We start from the raw sequence: 19,678 nt of genomic DNA on the forward strand, positions 1-19,678 counted from the left end.
TTGGTTGAATGAATGAATGAAGAGATGCATGTCTACACGTGAGGAGGGTGTCTTAATCATCTACCACTCTTTAAACTAAAACGATTGGAATTCAGATTCTCCTGGAACTCCAGAGGAGTTTTTACAGAAGTCATCTCAGTTTGCATATCATCTTTCTTAGGCACTGATTCTCAACCTTGTCTGCACTTGAGAACCACCTGGAGAGCTTTAAATATAAAATAAAGAATACAGATGCCTGGGTCCATCTCCAGAAATTCTAATTTCATATAGCTGCAGTCCAGTCTAAGCATCAGGATTTTTAACAGCTCTCCAGGTGATTCTTATATGGAGACAGGTTTAAGAACAAAAGCTGTATCAAGCATTTTCAAGAGCTTTGCTTAAACTCTCTCTCTGTGTGTGTGTGTGTGTGTGTGTAGTTATAGTAGCTGCATCTGAACTAGGGTGCTGCACGACACAGGGCACATGATTTAAGAGGGCACTTATTCTCAGGGCAGGTGCCGTCTCTGCATTTACACCACCCTGAGAGTGAGTGCCTCCTCAAATATTGGCACTAGGTATATGTCTAGCCCTACCCTAGTCTGAGTTGGGGTTAAACAGATGGCAAAACAGCTAGGGCAGAAGGAAAGAAGGTGAAAAGTAAGGAGTGGTAGAGAATTTCTGATGAGGAAAGCATGTGGTGAACATTTGCCCTGGGACCTGCTGTTACCTTTCTTTCCAGGGTCTGAACTTGAGCACGTGTGGGGACTGAGGGAAGATTAGGCAGAGCCTAGAGTAGGGTTTCTCATCATTTTTGTGCCAGGATCCCCTTTGGCAGTCTGAAGCCTGTGGGCCCCTTCTCAGAATTATGTTTTAAATGCCACAAAGACATAGGATTATAATGGAAACCAATTATACTGAAATAATCACTAAAATACTTAAAATAAATTGTTATATAACAACATACATGCTTCTAGGCCTGGCACGGTGACTCATGCCTGTAATCCCAGCACTTTGGGAGGCCGAGGTGGGCGGATCACTTGAGGCCAGGAGTTTGAGACCAGCCCGGCCAACATGGTGAAACCTTGTCTCTACTAAAAATGCAAAAATTAGCCAGGTGTAGTGGCACATGCCTTTAATCCCTGCTACTCAGGAGGCTGAGGCAGGAGACTAGCTTGAACCCAGGAGGTGGAGGTTGCAGTGAGTCAAGATTGTGCCACTGTACTCCACCCCGGGCAACGAGTGAGACTACATCTCAAAACAAAAACAAACAGACAAAAAACCCAACCCCCAAAGCATATATGCTTCTTTATTAATGCATTAAATAAAACATCTAACAGTGTTTGAAATAACCACTACTTTTTCAAAGTAGTGATATGCATAAACAGTACTTCAAGATGTCGGCCTGGCATGGTGGCTGTCGCCTGTAATCCCAGCACTTTGGGAGACCGAGGTGGGCGGATCACGTCGTCAAGAGATTGAGACCATCCTGGCCAACATGGTGAAACCCCGTCTCTACTAAAATAGAAAAAAATTAGCCGGGCGTGGTGACACACACCTGTAGTCCCAGCTACTTGGGAGGCTGAGGCAGGAGAATGGCATGAACCCGGGAGGCAGAGCTTTCAGTGAGCCAAGATCGCGCCATCGCACTCCAGCCTGGGCGACAGAGAGAGACTCTGTCTCAAAAAAACAAACAAACAAACAAAAAACCCAAAACCCTAATCTGATAGGTGACAAAGTTATGGATATTGCTAGTGATGCTATAGTGGCTTGTTGCTTACGTTCATAATGGAAAGAAATGCTAAATTTCAGTTACAGTAGGGAAAATAAAGATGTAATTTCTTTTTCCTAGTCAAGGTGACAGAACCCATGATTTTTCACTAGTTCACTAGCTTGTGAACTCTGATGGTGCAATGACATGATTCATGTGGTCTTTGGGGCTGTGTTCCCCAAACTGGTTTATGGTCTGGTTGCAGTCTGGTACAGTTTGCAGTGGAAGGAGAGAGAATTAGGACAAAAGGATGAGTTATTTATAAAACTAAATGTATCAAATCTAAGATTGGGTTTTTTTTTTTGGTTCCTCTTGTTAAATGTCCTTTGTGAAATTGATAATGGGTAATAGTTTGGGGTAAAATTCTTGACGAGATAGAATGTTGGTAACTCTGTGTTGGCTTTCTTCATTTCTTTTGTTGTTGTTGCTGGGGGAGAGATTTTTCCGATTTTGTGAAATCCCAAAATTTGTGAGCCACTATTGTGGTCACGATTCTACTGCTAAGAAGATACTGAGGCAAATCATTGAATTCCCTTTGACTCCTCCCTTATCTGCAAAACAGTTGTTCTCAACCTAGGTGATTTCGTCCCTTTAGGGACTTTTGGCAATGTGAGGAGACATTTTTGGTTGTCCCAGCTGCGGAGGGGGACTGCCTGGCATTTAGCTGGTAGAGGCCAGGGATGCTGCTCAACACCCTACACTGCAGAGGACGGGACCCCCTCTTTCAACAACAACAAACTTACCTAGTCTAAAATGCCAGTAATGTTGAGACTGAGAAAGCCTACTGTAAAATAAGTATCAAGACTTAGGAACTCTAATCCTGCTGTGCTCTAGTTTTTTTTTTTTTTTTTAATCATACAAGAAAGGTAGAAGGATTTTGTAGAATTGAGTCCTATTTCTGTGGCTTTTGTTTTCAAATGAGAATTATTTTATTCAAGGAAAAATAAAAGCAAATATTCTCTGGTTGAATTGAGGGTGGGGGTCCCTGTGCTTTGCCTATTTGACAAACCCTCCCTATCTCTTAGGGCTAGGAGAGAAATCTTTTGAGTGTGACAACCAGTTTGGTAATTCATAGAAAAGACAGGATAGGAAGCCCAAGCGTAAAGAAAGAAACCCAGGAGGTAAGGTTGTAGCTGGCTCTGTGTGTGTGTGTGTGTGTGTGTGTGTGTGTGTGTGTGATGTGTGTGATGTGTGTGTGGTGTGTGTGTGCGTCCACACAGTGTCTCTGTATTTTGAGCACTGAATACTATCTTGGGATGTCTCAAGCTAAGGTCAGCTCATCCTTTCTGACTAATGTCCAACCCAATCCCCCTTTGCTTTTTTTCCCTCAGTGTTCCTTTGTCGATTTCCTTTACACCCTCTCTCAGCCCTGCTACAGGGACACAGAGCTGCTTTGGACAAAGTTCACCTATGCAGGTTCACTGACTGTATGGCTGGGCACTTGTGTTTTCTAGGGGTCTGTCCCTCTACCCCATACCCCTGTCGTTAGCTCTATTGTTGCTCCTTCCCAAAGGTTCTCCCCAACCTTCTGAGCTGTGGATTCCCACGTTATTTGTAAAAATCTTTGTTGTGGGATTCTTTGACAATCTAGTAAAAGCTCTGGATCTTAGCAGGAAAATACACATTGACATTAAAATAAAACATTGTAAAAAATGTTGCCTTCAATGTCAACGGAGTTTCTGGACCCCTAGAGCTGGTTCATGGAGCCCAGTGAAGAGCCCTTCTTCTAGAGAAATGTAATGTATGGGATGGATATAGAGGATGTAAGTTGGAAGAGACATAGTGGAGAAATTGAAGCCCAAAGAGGCAAAATAAAGGGGATGCTGCTTGTTAGCAGCAGAGCCCAGTGGATTGGGCTCACTCCTGGGGTTCTACCCTTGGTATGGCCAGGAAATTTAACTTATCCACCATCCTCCGCTGCCACAAATTTACAGGATCACCCTTCCCATTGTAACCTCCACCCCACCATCTAGCTATTACCTACCCATTTCCTAATTGACAAGAGGTATTTCAGATCAATGGGTAGATAGGAGGATAATAGGAGACTAGATGGCTTTGATTACTCAGGCCTGGGTTGATAAGACTGGCCTGATGTTTTTTTGTTTTTTGCTTTCCCCCAAAGTAACTTCAGGAAAATGTGTAGGGATGGTTTCACTTTGGAATTGTAGAACATTATTGTCATAATTCTTTGTTAACCTATAAGTAGCTGGTATAAGTGAATAGGTAAGAAAATGTAGTGGGAGAGAAGGGAGCCAGGAGTCAGGAGTCAAGAATTTTTGTTATGGTCATAGCTCTGCCACTATATTGCTACATGACTAAGACAAGTCTTGCTCTCCCTTTCCTGGGCTTATTTCCTTAACTGCAAAATGCAGACATTTGAGCAGGTTTTCTCTAGATTATTTTCTGAAATGCCACAGTTTCATGCTAAATGTTCAAATCTGTACTAGAAAGAATTTTAATGTTCAGGATGGCAATATAGCCTTGTGTCTGGGAATGTAGGTCCTAGCAATAGGCTACCTCATTATGAATCTTTCCTTCATTACCTTTTATTTGTGTGGCCTCAGGCAAGTTTCTTAATTTCTTTGTTTCAAATGACTCACTGGAAGAAAAGATATACCAGTAACACCTGCCTTATAGAGTTGTAAGCACAAAATCAGGGAATCCCTTATCAAACGTTGTAGAAAAGCATCTACAACTATGTTATTTAATATGGTAGCCACTTGCCATGTGTGGCTATTGAGCACTTGAAGTGTGGCAGTGTGGCTAGTGTGACTGAGAAACTGAATTTTTAATTAAATGATTTAAATAGAAGGCTTCAAACACTAAAATATTTTCTGTTAAATGCAACCTTATTGATTTAGTAGGACCACATTTCACTTCAACCTTGAATTCTGTAAGACGAGGGTCAGCAACCTTTTTCTATAAAGGGTCGGATAGATTTTGTGGGCAGTATGATTTTGGTTACAACTACTCAACTCTGTTGTTGTAGTATGAAAGTAGCCATGGACAACGTGTGAACAGAGGAGCATGGCTGTGTGCTAATAAAACTTTATTTATAAACACAGAAATTTGAATTTTTAAAATTTTTTTATTTTTTATTTTTGAGACAGAGTCTCACTCTTGTCACCCAGGCTGGAGTGCTGCAGAGGCATGATCTCAGCTCACTGCCACCTCCGCCTTCCATGTTCAAGCTATTCTCCTGCCTCAGCCTCCCAAAGTAGCTGGGACTACAGGCCTATGCTACCATGCCTGGCTAATTTTTGTATTTTAGTAGAGATGGGGTTTCACCATGTTGGTCAGGTTAGTCTCAAACTCCTGACCTGAAATGATCTGCCCGCCTTGGTCTCCCAAAGTGCTGGGATTACAGGGGTGAGCCACTGCGCCTGGACTGACATTTGAATTTCATATAATGTTTACATCATGAAATATTTTTCTTTTGTTTTTTGTTTTTTGGCAAATATTCAAACATTGTACTTGCGGGATGTACAGAAATAGGCAGCAGACTAGATTTGGTTCTTAGGTATACACCCAAGATAAATAAATTCATGTCCATCAAAAAACATTTATAAGAATTTCACAGCAGCTTTATTTACAATGGCCCCACACTGGAAACAACCCAAATGTTTATCACAGGATAATGGATTAAAATTTTCAATATATTCTTTTTTTTTTTTTTCTTGAAACAGGGTCTTGCTCTGTCACCTAGACTGGAGTGTAGTGGCACCATTTCGATTCACTGCAACCTCCACCTTCCAGGCTCAAACCATCCTCCCACCTCAGCCTCCTGAGTAGCTGGGACTATAGGTGTGCGCCACCACACCTGGCTAATTTTTGTATTTTTTGTAGAGATGGGGTTTCGCCATGTTGCCCACACTGGTCTTGAACTTCTGAGCTCAAACAATCTGCCTACCTCGGCCTCCCAAAGTGCTGAGATTACTGGTGTGAGCTACTGCTCCCGGCTCAATATATTCTTAAAAGTGGATTGCTCCATAGCAATGAAAAAGAATGAATTATGTGTGTAATGCATTGGGTGATTATCACAGATAAAAAGGTTGTAAAAGAAGCTAGTCACAGGAACAAATACTGTATGATTCAATTTATGAAGTTCCATAATGGCAAAGATAATCTGCAAGTATAGAAATTAGTACAGAGGTTGCTGGGTGGAGCAAAGGGAGGTGATTACTGGAAAGGAACATGAAGGAAAATTCTGTATCTTAATTTGGGAATTTGAGTGTTGGTTACAGGGAGATATATATATATATATATATATATGTTTGTATATATATATTTGTCAAAATTCTTCAAGTGGAACACTTACAGTTCCCTATAAATCATCCCACCATACAGAATATTCTTTACATAATTTAAAAAGAAATCAATTAGCTGCTTACATTTAACATTATAATAATAATAAAATACAGATTTCTGGCCACAATGGCTCACATTCTGATGTAGCAACTATCAACTAGAGCTGTGCTGTTTCAGTATGGTAGCCAGTAGCTGCATGTGGCTATTGAGCACATAAAATGTGACAAGTACGAATTGAGGTATGCAAGGAGGGTAAAATATACATGGGAGTTTGAAGGCTTAATATGAAAAAATAATGTAAAATATTTCATTAATAGTTTTTAATGTTGATTGCATGTTGAAATGATAATACTGGATTAAAATAGATTATTAAAATTTTGCCATTAAAATGTTTTGACATAGAAATTTTTTAATTGTGATAAAATACAAATAAAATTTCCCATCTTAACCATTTTAAATGTATAATTCAGCAATATGTAAATATGGTCACATTGTTGTGTAACTAGTTTCTAGAACCTTTTCACTTCACCTTACAAAATGGAAACTCTGTATTCATTAATATTCATTAAACACCTTCCCATTTTCTTTTTCACTTCACCTTACAAAATGGAAACTGTATTCATTAATATTCATTAAACACCTTCCCATTTTCTTTTTCCTACCCAGTTCTTGGCAACTGACTATTTTTTTTTGTGAGTACAGTAACGTGATCATGGCTTACTGCTACCTCCGCCTCCCAGGCTCAAGAGATTCTTGTGCCTCAGCCTCCCGAGTAGCTGGGATTACAGGCGCATGCACCACTACACCTAGCTAATTTTTGTATTTTTAGTAGAGATGGGGTTTTGTCATGTTGGCCAGGCTGGTCTTGAACTCCTGGCCTCAAGTGATCCGCCCACCTCAGCCTCCCAAAGTGCTGGGATTACAAGCATGAACCACTGCACCTGGCCTGCCCATCCACTTTCTGCTTCCATGAGTTTGACTACTCTTGATGCCTCATATAAGTGAAACCACACAGTACCTGTCTTTTCGTGACCAGCTTATTTCACTTCCTTTTTTTAAAAAAATGTGGCTCATTCTTTTTTGGCAGATAATGTTGAAACACTGTGAACAGCTGCTGCCATTTTGATGGAACATGAGTTCTCTTCCCAGTACCCTCCCCTCCGTATTGTCTAGCTAAAGAGGCTCAATGTCACTTGCCATTTATTATTGCATTTATGCTGTTTACATTTTTTCTAATGGATTGAGGAAATTGAGGTATTTCTTTTTTTCTTTTATTTTTTGAGTGACAGGGTCACCCAGGCTGGAGTGCAGTGACATGATGCAGCCTTGAACTCTTGGACTCAAGCGATCTTCCTGCCTCAGGCTCCTGAGTAGCTGGGACTACAGGCATATGCCACCATGCCTAGCTGATTTTTTAATTTTTTTTTTTAACAGATGGTGTCTTACTGTGTTGTCCAGGCTGGTCTCAAACTGCTAGGCTCAAGCGATCCTCCCACCTCGGTCTCCCAAAGTGCTGGGATTACAGGCATGAGCCACCACTCTCAGCCTAAAGTATTCCTAATATATCTGTATCTCTATCAAATATGGGAAAGCAAAGGATTTTTCTCTTTTGTAGAGGGTCAAGTGTTTAAAAAGGAGCAGGCATAATTTTCTTTATGGAAGGGAAAAATAGTCATTTATATTTAATATACAAAGCATTTCTATGTTCAAAGAATGTAACCTAAGATACCATTATGAAACAAATTGTCATCTTGGATGGCCACTCTCATTGTCTCTTCAGACCCTCTGAACATTTAGTTTGAACTCTTACTTTGTTTGCTGTGTGTTAATTCAATTCAGTTTGGGAGACAAGATTCTAACCAATGACTATAAATAGACCTTCTTCTTGACAGAATCATTGTATAGCAGATACTTTATTGATTAATTTTTTCAACGTTTCACTATCAAATTTTGTGTACGTGTGACTAGGAAGAACACTAATCTGAGTATGGTGACTCATGCCTGTAATCCCAGCACTTTAGGAGGCCAAGGCGGGAGGATTGCTTGAGCTCAGGAATTTGAGACCTGTCTGGGCAATATAGCAAGACCCCATCTCTATGAAAAATAAAAAAAGAAATTAGCCAGCATGGTGGCAAGCACCTGTAGTCCCAGCTACTCGGGAGGCTGAGGCAGGAGGATCAGTTGAGTCTGGGAGTTCAAGGCTGCAATGAACTATGTTAGTGCCACTGCACTTTAGTCTGAGAGACAGACTTTGTCTCAAAAAAACAAAAACCAAAAACCAAAAAAAAAAAAATTCAGACTGAAAATTTACAAGCTACTTTTACCTTTCACTTCTTAAAAGCTTGCATCAGTTTAAGGGAAATGGCACCTTCATGAAAGTTTTCCATGATAAGAATATTATTATGTATGGTTACAATTCTGTTAAGTTAGAGTTGCTTAGAACCACATGACCAAATAAAGTATGAGATAAATTCAGCTGTATTTTGTCTTTTGCTGTTTGGTGGCTGTCTGGGGTAGAGAGGTGGTTTTCTAGGCACATAGTTCTAAATAAGTGTCATAGACAGGGTGGAAGAATGTGTAAAGTGATAGTGTCCTAGACGATATCTGAGAGCCCTACTTAAGTCCTATTAATTGATATTCATAATTCAGTTAGTGTATTCCATTGCTCCTTGGAGGTATCTGTTGAATGCCAGTAAGACACTGGTCAGGGAGCTTATAAATACTGAGCATTTATTTCTTTTCTCCCTCAAGAAGTACTTGGAAGTAGAGTCATCCTCTTATGGGCAGATCAGGGTGCAAATTATTTTATGTGATCTTGTTTCATCTTTTTAGATCCTTTTTCCAGACCGAGCTGGAGCACATACCTGAGACCTAAACCATAGTATTAGCTTATATTTGATTTACTAAGAATCTAGATTTTCTTTTCTCTTGCTTTTTTGCTTTTGAAGCCCATTCCTGCTTTGAGTACTGGAGAGCTGCCTGAGATTGGGAAACATTAAGATTGGTTACTCTATTTATGTCTCTTGGGTCCTTGGCTGATTGATCACACAGGGGTTTGTCATATTGCCTGTTCCTTTTTTTTTTTTTTTTCTCTGGGACAGAATTTTGCTCTTGTTGCCCAGGCTGGAGTGTAGTGGCATGATCTTGGCTCACTGCAACCTCTGCCTCCTGGGTTTAAGCAATTCTCCTGCCTCAGCCTCTCGAGTAGCTGGGATTACAGGTGCCTGCCGCCACACCTGGCTAATTTTTGGTATTTTTAGTAGAGACCGGGTTTTACCAGGTTGGCCAGGCTAGTTTCGAACTCCTGACCTCAGGAGATCCACCCGCCTTCGCCTCCCGAAGTGCTGGGATTATAGGCGTGAGTGAGCCACTGTGCCCGGCCACCTGCTTCTTTGAATCAAATGTGGACATAGCAACTAAAAATAAACATCATGTGGATATTAGAGAACCAGGGGCCTTCTTTGCCTGGGGAGCTCTAGGATACTTGCTTGCTGTTGCTAAGATGTTTTCTGGCCTTAGCACAGCATCAGTCATTGAAAGTACAGCTGTGTTTTTGGAATAGAGAGATGATGGAAGTGCAAAGGCACACTGATGAGTATTATCCTGAACAATGGATACAGATGCAAATCATTATGCATAATCCATAGTGTCCCCATTTTTGTAGGGTTTTGTGCTACGTGATTGTGTGTGATTTGATGTGCTGAGAACTAGAAGTGTGCCAAAGTATCATTTCCGCTTTCAGAATAGTTTTGTTAGAATTTTGAAAGATAAGTAAATATACCAGACCGTTGCATTTCAACTCTTTGTAGCATTTTGAGTGGCTAATGGTTTTGACAGTAGAATGTGGCTGAATGATAGATTGATTGCTCTGACTTGATATTGTGGCTGAATGATAGATTGATTGCTCTGTCTTGATATTGTTTTCCTTATTCCATTATGAAAAGACAACCAGAGATTGGATGTGAAAATTCCTTAAAGAATTACATAGGGTGAGAAACTGTTCTACCCACTACGTTTGCCCTAGAAACAAGGGACCTTTCTGTAGAGCACTGGTTAAGAACCAGCTTGCCTGCATTCAAACCTTGGCTCTGCCACAGATGAATTGTGTGATCTTGGGGACATTACTTAGCTCCTTTATGACTGTTTCCACTTTTGTAATGGTGGGGGTGGTAATGATAGTACAGAGTTCATCATACAGCGTTGTTGCGAGGATTAAATGAGTTAATATTTGGAAATCTTTCATACTGTGCCTGGCATATTTAAGTACTATGTGAATTTTACCTGCCACCATTTGTCATTTATTATTGTATTATGCAATGTCATATCCTTTTTCTTGGTTGTTGAACTGAAGGATGAAATGGGAGATCAGTCCCAAATCTGAATTTATTCTGCGATTTGGCAACATTGAAAAATGTTAAACCAGAATACTTTGGTTAAACTATAGCATTTTAAAAATCATGACATTATTATAGGAGTACTCATTGTTTCTAAATCTAAATTTATATTTAGTGCTCTGGAATTTTTCCTCAAAAATGATTCATCTTTTGGCCATCGAGTTCCCCTTTTTTGCAGTTTTTAAATAAAGTCTGACTGGAGCTTCTCTGATTTCTGGTCCTAAAGAATTGCCTCTGCCTCGCTTTATGATGTCAAAGAATGATGGTGAGATACGATTTGGGAATCCAGCTGAGCTGCATGGAACTAAGGTTCAGATTCCATATTTAACTACAGAAAAAAATTCCTTCAAAAGAATGGACGATGAGGATAAACAGGTAAACAGTTTAATCAGACATGTTCATTTGATTCTGACCATGAAACCGCATGTAGCAGGGCCTCGTATCTACTGTTCAGCTTCCAGCAAATCTCATCATCTGGAACCCAATTACAGACTTGGAAGTGAGCCAGTAAAGTTTTCTCTTAGCAAGAAAGAGAGACTGACACATATGAATCACCACCAGCCACTTAAAGGCCCTTTACAGCCTACTTTAAAGTAGAATTGTATCTAAAATAAGGCTACCAATTTAATACATTTATTGATTTCACTAGGTCAGTGGTTTTCTAAATGGATTCTTGGAAATGTAACTTCCAGGAGTTTTTAATGGGTTCTCTTCTACAAAAAGAAGTCTGTGGAAAAGATTTCTCCTATTATAATAAATGTGTTTGGAGAATGCTGCTTCATATTCCCTTGTTGAGGGAAGAACTAAATCCTTAGTCTTGGAAATTTGTAGAGCACATTAGCACGGTAAAGGCCGTGAGAAGTTCTGCAGTGAAGATACCTGGAAATCTGCGTTTACTAAATTTTTTCACCAGGAAATTCTTTCTTGCGGAACATATTTGGAATACTATCTTGGGAAATGCTACCATTACCCATTTAGCAGGTTTGGAACCAGAATAGGGAGGATAGGCTGTTAAAATTAGACTACTAATTGCAATAGTCAGATGATGATTGGTGGAGACAACAGTATAAAATCTCAGAAGAGTGGGCCTATCCAGAAGAAGTAAATAGTCTACACATTAGTGTACCCTGCAGGCATCAAGCTACAAGATACTTCCAGCAAAGATACTGAATCATGCAGAGAAGTCAAATTATGTTCAACATAGTGTCTTCTATAAGGTAAATACATTTATTATATCATAGGAACACTTGAGGCTGGGCACGGTGGCTCACGCCTGTAATCCCAGCACTTAGGAGGCCAAGGTGGGTTTATCACAAGAGGTCAGGAGTTAAGACCAGCCTGGCCAACATGGCGAAACCCTGTCTCTACTAAAAATACAAAAATTAGCCAGGCGTGGTGGCATGCACCTGTTGTCCCAGCTACTTGGAAGGCCGAGGCAGGAGAATGGCTTGAATCCGGGAGGCGGAGGTTGCAGTGAGCCGAGATCACATCACTGCACTCTAGCCTGGGCCACAGAGCAAGACTGTGTCTCAAAAAAAAAAAATAAATAAATAAAAAAAAAAAAAAGGAAGACTAGAATGAAAATGTTTTTAAAATGCAATGAATATTAAACGATTATGTTGGAAAACTAACTTCTGTGACTTAACCTGTGATGTTGTATAGATGAGGTGTTGCTACAGAAGTTTTATGTGGATAGTTAGGGGAGGTGTAGCACATCCTGTTAAACAATTCCATGTACTGTCACTTTCATAATTCTGACACATTTTAAACCAGTTCTTCAGGGATATATTTAAAAAGGAGGAGGTATAGGAATTTTCAGTCAGTATTCTTTGGCATATTTTCCCACCAGCATTTGGAGAGGAATGAGGGTCCACTGTCCCACAGTGGTTGATGGCCTGCGAAATTTCCAGGCCCAGTCCCTGACTTTGTGAATGAGAATATATCCTTTCACTTCAGGCTGAGTTTATGCATGCCCCACCCAGTCTATGGGTGTGAGCTTATGCTTTAGAGCAAATATGTTGCTTTTGTTTTGAAAAAGAGTATTTGATCAGTATTTCAGATTACATGTTTTTCTTTAGACTAAGGGAGCCTATATATATATAGTCTGTGTGTTGATAAAAAGCATTGTTTTGGCTGGGTGCAGTGGCTCACGCCTGTAATCCCAGCACTTTGGGAGGCCGAAGCAGGAGGATTGCTTGAGCCCAGGAATTCAAGACCAGCTTGGACAACATAGCAAGATCTCATTTCTAAAAAAAAAAAAAAAAAAAAAAAAAAATTAGCTGTGCGTGGTGGTGCATGCCTGTAGTCTCAGCTACTGGGGAGGCTGAAGTGGGAGGATTGCTTGAGCCCAGGAAGTCAAGGCTGCAGTGAGCTATGATCACGCCACTGTGCCGCAGCCTGGGTGACAGAACAAGACCCTGTCTCAAAAAGCACTGTTTTTTTGTTACTTGAATACTTCAAAGTTACCAGTCTACTAATAAAGTTTTTTTTTTTTTTTTTTTTAAAAGAGGAAACCCAGCAGCAGATAAGGTTGCTTACTTTGCCTAGGGTTCTACATCAGGTTCATATTTGAATTGAGATTCAAATTGTAGCTTGTTAATATTTCATCTTAGTGTTTGGGAGTAAGCTGGTTGGAATGGTTTACCTATAATGAATTGTTTTGCAGTCTCTCGCTGTTAAAAAAAAAAGCTAGCATTTTACTTTGACATAGTAAGCTCCAAGAATATTAAGTATTAATCATTTAGAAATATATATTTTAATATTCACATTTGCTGGAAGACTTGATAAGTGTAAATCCAGGAAATAAATTTATTAATGAACGAAAATGAAGTCTATCCACAGAGAGATCGTAGTTGGGAGTAGGTATGAGTGTTATTTCGTGTGATCAGTGTCTTTCATTTTCCAAAGGAAAATATTATTGGAATAACCAAAAGTGTTTCAGGCTGCTTTTAGTAATTTAGGTAACTCAGCACTGATGAGATTTTATTCTCTGGGAGACTTTTTGAATCCTCAGACACTGCTGTTTAACCATGCTGCATTTTTGAGAAAACATTTCCCCCCATTTGTTAAACCAGCTGGGTCACCAGCAGTAGAGTTGCGTTATGCTTCCTGACTGCAGCTCAGAACGCCAGGCTTGAGTGATTGCCTCTGAACTCTGATCTGGTTCTTTGAAGCAGGAAACACAGTCTCCCACGATGTCACCCCTCGCCTCCCCTCCTTCTTCCCCGCCTCATTACCAGAGGGTGCCCTTGAGCCATGGCTACAGCAAACTGCGGAGCAGCGCAGAACAGATGCATCCAGGTAAGAGGCGACCTGGGGGCCAGCTGTCCCAGGCAGTGTCTTAGAGACTCCTTAATTTACCAGTCAGTGATGCTTCAAGCTGCTTAATTTCCTGATTTAATTACCCCTGTCTTTGGAAACATGGCTCAATTTAATTTTATATTCTCAAGCAAGGTTTTTTTAAAAAATAGATTTAAATATATTTGAGTAATGTTTCGTCTCCTGTCCTAGAAATTAGTTCATCTTTAGACTTTTAAACAACAAGATGATTTAATCTTTCATACACAGATTTTATTGAGTAGAACATACCATGTTAAGGGCTTGTATTTTTTTGGAATTGTTATTCCTTTCTGCAAACACATTGAAGATATTTATATAGTAACTGCTTTAATGAAATTTCTTAAGAAATATAACCGTAAAAGCAAAAGAGTTGATCCAGTCTTTGAAGACTGAGCACATAAATGAAAATATATAGGTCCTGTGCTTTGGAATAAGGATAAAGGAAATGCTAGGGGTAGCATTTTGCTGAGGGGTATGTAGCATGCACAGTTGTGGGGTTGCCTCCTTGCTCACATTTATGCTCTGCTGGCCTCGTTAGGTAGTAAAATACGTTAGTTCTGAGGATGACTTGCAGAGTTCGCTGCTCAGGTTGCAGTACCTAAAGCACTGGAAATTCACTGCAGCATCTTGTCCTCCTGGGGTTCAGACTCCTAGTTTAAGATATGACCAATTTAAAGATATTCTAGAATTGGATATCTGAAACTGCCCCACCCCCCATTTTATTTTGTGGGCGGTGGCACCAAATGACCCAGTTTCTGCAGGTTTTTTACTGCATTAAAAATAGTGGTGACTTTTAGAGGGACACAGAAATAAAACTGCGTGCTAGGCTGAATAAAGAGAGGCTGTAATCTTGCAGAGAGAAGCAGGCGTGGCATAGTGGCAATAGCTTTTGATTGGAAGCAGAAGGTTTGTGGGTTTCTGTGACTAGCTGTAGGACTGGGCAGACCATTGAACATCTCTGAACCACGATTACCTTTTCTCTCTCATAATGGAGTAACAGTATTCTAGAGGGGTATTAGAGGATCAAGTGAGAATGTGAGTAAAGTCCTATGCACGTGCAAGATGATGTTGATAATGGATGGTAACAAAAAAATCACTGTCCTGTAACTTGAATATCGCAGTGGGGTTAGAAACTAAATGGAATTGAGAATTCTTCATTTTCCTCTTATAGTTTCCCCTGTCTGATTTCCCTATTTTCAGGAGTGGGTTTTTTTTTTCCTATTTCTAATCTTATTTGGGGTTTGGAAGTTGGTTTTCAATTCACAGGTCAAACTGTTTTTGTTCTACTGAGTCAGCCTGTCAGCAAGTTCTACTTTGGTATTCATTATAAAACGTTTCTGTACCTCCTACTTAATGTCCCATTCCCTCCTCATTCCATACAAATTGGGCTTCCATTCGCCCAGTGGTAATGAAGCAGCTTGCTTCTCTCCATCTTTCTTGACTCTCAGCAGCCTGTGCCAAAGCTGTCCATGCCTTCATTTCTTTTCATACTTTTTAAAAAGTGAGGTAAAGTATACATATGATAAAATGTACACATTTTACTTGTTTATTTTTGAGACAGAGTCTCACTTTGTCACTCAGGCTGGAGTGCACTGGTGCGATCACGGCACACTGTAGCCTTGATCTCCTAGGTTTGGGTGATCCTCCCTCCTCAGCCTCCTGAGTTGCTGGGATTACAGACATGTGCCACTACACCGGGCTAATTTTCTTTTTGTATTTTTTGTAGAGATAGTGTTTCGCCATGTTGCCCAGGCTAGTCTCGAACCCCTGGACTCAAGCGATCTGCTCTCCTTGTCCTCCCAAAGTACTGGGATTACAGGTGTGAGCCACAGTGCCTGGCCATGCACATGTTTTAAATCTTCAACTTGAGTTTTAGCAAATGGAGAGGCCCATGTAGCTACCACTTCGATCAATAATTGAACATATCCATTATGCCAGAGATGACCCTCTCCAGTCACTCCCTGCCCCCTAATGCAGTCACTGTTCTTATTTTCATCACTATCATTAGTTTTGCTTCTTCCAGAACTTCATACGAATGAAAACACACAGGATGACTGACTGTACTCATAAATGTTTGCCACCTTTCCTTCAGCGTAATGGTTGAAATTTATCTGTATTGTTGTATCAGTAGTTCATTCACTTCAGAGTGATGAAATCTTTAGGTTTTTTTTTTTTTTTTTTTTTTTTTTTAACACCTCTCCTTGGAGAAAGATGGTACTTCCAGTTCTTATTAAACCTCTTGTAAGGGGATCAAAGAATTATTTGTTTTGCATTGTATTGCATGCTTGGGGTTTCATTTGGGAAGAAAGAGAGTTAAGTAATAGCTACTTTTTAACCTCCTGAATTCAGATCCAATTGAGGAAGGAGCCAGAAGTCAGACAATTGATGGCCTGAATATCGGCTTTATTACTGATATAGCTGATCAGAGCACATGTCTTAGATTTGTGACCAGATGGGCTTTAGACACTCACCTTTCCAGTCACAGGCAGGCTTGGCCATCCCAGGTTTCCCACACAAGTAGGAAGAGAAAATCTGCCTCTCCAAAAATGGCCCCCCATGCAGCTGAGTCTTCATCCAAGCCCTACTGATGAGACAGTTCTGTCTCTTCCAAGAGAAGGCCCTTGTAGGTGAGGGATGGAAGCCAAGGGCCAGATGGTGGCTTGTTCCCCCATGTGTCTCCCCTGCAAGTAGAAGTAGAAGCTCTTATGGGAAGCAGAGGCACGTGGGATTCACTTCCTAAGGAAAGCTCATGACCGCTATCACCCCAACCATGCCACAGTTCACTGTGTTTCAAACCTTTTGGCAGAGCGCAATTGGTATTAGTGGTTTAATTCGGTGCTCCAACAACACGGAATGATTTTAAAAGTCCTACTTCTCAGAAGACAATGGCAGCCTACCCGCTGAGACTTACTTTTTAAGATTTGGATTATGTGCTCTCTATGTTTGTTTATTTTGCAGTTTTTATATTTGTATTCATTCGTAGCAGGTTCTTAAAATCTACTTAATGGGTTGCCAGGCAATTGTTTTGCTATTTTAATGTGTGTTAATACATTGTAACGTTTGTGTTCCGGTTACTAGGAAGAAATACAAAAAGCAGATGTGAGCCCAAGAGTGATGTATTATTCTTGATGTGCTATTGTTGTACCTTCTTTATTTTAAAAAGAGCAAACTGTGTTAAACATGAGGTCATAACAGGCTGCTCTGCTCTCTACCTAATTTTATTTGTAAGTAAGCTACAGAAATAAAACATTTTACTTATTTATATATTTTCAAAAACTTGAACTATTAACTTATAGAGATGAGAAATAATTTCAGCTTGGGTGATCATTTCTGCTTTCTGTTGGAGCTGCATACTACCTGGTTATGTTTAACTGTCTCCCTGCCATATTGGTAAGGTCATTATTAAGTCTTCTGGAAATAAAAGGAGGGAAAACATACATTTGTTTTTGTGGCTTAAAAAGTTATTTTAAAGGCAGCAAAATTGTTTTTTTAAAGTTTGGTTATTGAATAGTAGAATAATAAATATAAAATATATTCATTTTTGTAGTTTTCTCTACATGATTTTACATTCCGTTTGATTTATTTTTCAAAAATAATGTTGGTTCTTAGTGTTCAAAATGCACATTAGTTTTCTTCTTGGGGAAGTAGATGATCAGTGGAAGACATTTACATAGGGGGATATATAGAATTTACCTCATATTTAGAATTTGAACACTTATGACACTTTTCTAGCTATTGTTGCTTTCTATCCCAATTGAAGTTCTCACTGTTCCACCTTCACAATTTATTCCTAATCTTAACCCAATGTAAATATTTTTCTGCTTATCATGAATTGGTTGAATGTCTTTAGATTGTTTAATGAAATTGTGCCAAAGAGAATCAGGGGTTGTCAGTCCTAGATGGCCCTATGAGTATATACTCATGATTCTGTTACCAGTTCTTTCTTGAAAAGCAGAGGCTGTATCAGTTTGAATGTGAAGTCGTAATTTTTGGATGGAATCTTTGCATACCATGCTGACTTTCCTTTCTGCCTTTTCAGCTCCTTATGAAGCTAGGCAGCCGCTTGTCCAGCCCGAGGGATCCTCATCAGGGGGCCCAGGAACCAAGCCCCTTCGGCATCAGGCTTCCCTTATCCGGGTAAGTGATGATGCAGGGTTATGCCAATGGGACAGTACAGTCAAGCTTTGGACTTCGGGGACATGGCTTTTTGATGGACCCTTTTTTTCATTGAAAGGAAGATATGAAACTGCTCCTTCATGCAGATATTGCATGTCTAGTTTGGTTGCTTGTATAAATTCCTAATTCTTTTCTACTGTGTATGTTTCTGTGCCTTCTCAGTGTCTCTAGAATAAACTAGGCTGCTTCTTGATGTTTAGTATATCTAAAATGTCCCTCTGCCTTCACCTGTCTAGTCATTAGCCACCACCTTCAGGAGAGCTTCACTTTTTCTAAAGCAGCCCGTCTTGTCTCTGCCTTATTCTTTATTATTACTCATTTAATGCATGGTTAACTGTTTTCCATTTGTTTTGTGCCTCTAATTACATGGTAAACTTTTGGAAGGCAGAGGTAGTTCTGTATTCTCTCTCAGTGTCTAGACCAAGAGAACAGTTATTGTACAAGTGGCAGCAGCTACTGTTTCCTTATGTAATAAATACAAAAGAAATATGGCAAAAGCTTCTGGCTATACCACAGCTTAGACAATTTCGGCTTCCCTTTCTGCAGTGTTTTCCTTTGGATAAAGAGCTCTTATTTTGTCCTCTGTCTGCAGCTGTTGCCTTGTGTAGTGTCTCTGGGTCCTGTGCTGGGAAGTTATATTCTCAAAGAAGGCTGTGTGTGTGTGTGTGTGTGTGTGTGTGTGTGTGTGTGTGTACATGCACGCGGGTGTGCAGGTTTACTATTTGACACTAAAGACGAGGAAGTGGGGCGGTTTGTATAACATTTCAGTCATCTAACTCGGGAAGAAGGAACATTTTTGCACAGGCACTTCTACTCAGAATAGAAGGGTGGTGTCAGACACTCCTATAAAGACGTGGGCTGCTAGTTTGGAACAGAATAAACAAAGTCTTAAGAAGATCCTGGGGTTCATGGAATACCTTCTGGGGATGGGGCACTGTGTTAGACAGGGTGCAGAACTTGATCTTCTAAGGTGGGACTCTGTGTACAAATAATTTCTTAAAGATAATAATTTAGCCATAGGCTATTTTTTATATTTAATGCTTCCTACAACCATAAGATCTAGTTACTGCTGCTTCTAATAGTATAAGTGAGTTGACTGTGGTTGAGAGAGGTCAAATAGCTGGTCTAAGGTTTCATTCATAACTAGTCAGTGGCAGAGCCAGAATTTGAATCCAGGCCTGTCCAATGTCAAAACCTGCTCCTTTCATTACTTTGGCCTACATTAGAGTCCCATATTACAAGAAGGCTAGGTTCTAGAGTTGGTACATAAAGAAACGTTGGGTGTAGTGAAAAATACTCTTGAAAAATCCCTTATTGGTACCACATTGGAGAACCAATATGCCATTTGCTCCCAGGGCCAGTACAGCTCAGTTTTATCCCCAAGTTGGAAAAGACACTTGTTTCTTCAGCTGAGCTCCAGATGTAGTAGTTGGCTGTGTGTTTAGAGATCCTGTGGTACAAAAATATGTGCCTTTAAGCACGAGAATCACACCCACTGTGGAGTGAGGTTTACGTTAGAAAAGGTATCAGTAGGACTGGGATTTATCCCTAAGCTCTGCAAAATGTGGCTGTGCAGGTTCCTACAGAGTGTGTCCTGGTCTACAGAGGCCAGATCCTGAATGGTTAGGATGATAGTCAAACTACCAGTGCATACTGAGCTTCACAGCAGTGTGACTGGGCTAACCAGACCCTTTCTACTTAGCCCTCTGGATGG

General features: G+C 40.2%; 1 protein-coding gene across 31 annotated transcripts in view; it reads left to right on the plus strand.

Annotated features, from left to right (window-relative positions):
• Positions 1-19,678, plus strand: part of REPS2 (RALBP1 associated Eps domain containing 2) — a 200,772-nt gene that overhangs the window by 61,673 nt on the left and 119,421 nt on the right. For 17 of the 31 annotated variants that reach the window (XM_015443485.4, XM_015443490.4, XM_015443487.4 and 14 more), the window contains exons 3-5: positions 10,676-10,824; positions 13,623-13,749; positions 17,828-17,925. In XM_015443485.4, the coding sequence (XP_015298971.3) occupies positions 10,676-10,824; positions 13,623-13,749; positions 17,828-17,925 (374 nt within the window). Of the gene's footprint in view, positions 1-10,627; positions 10,825-13,622; positions 13,750-17,827; positions 17,926-19,678 lie in introns of all 31 variants that reach the window. The other 14 variants (XM_015443486.4, XM_074029080.1, XM_074029078.1 and 11 more) reach the window with 3 other exon arrangements.

Source organism: Macaca fascicularis, chromosome X, assembly GCF_037993035.2.
Source record: "Macaca fascicularis isolate 582-1 chromosome X, T2T-MFA8v1.1".
Lineage (NCBI taxonomy): Eukaryota > Metazoa > Chordata > Mammalia > Primates > Cercopithecidae > Macaca > Macaca fascicularis.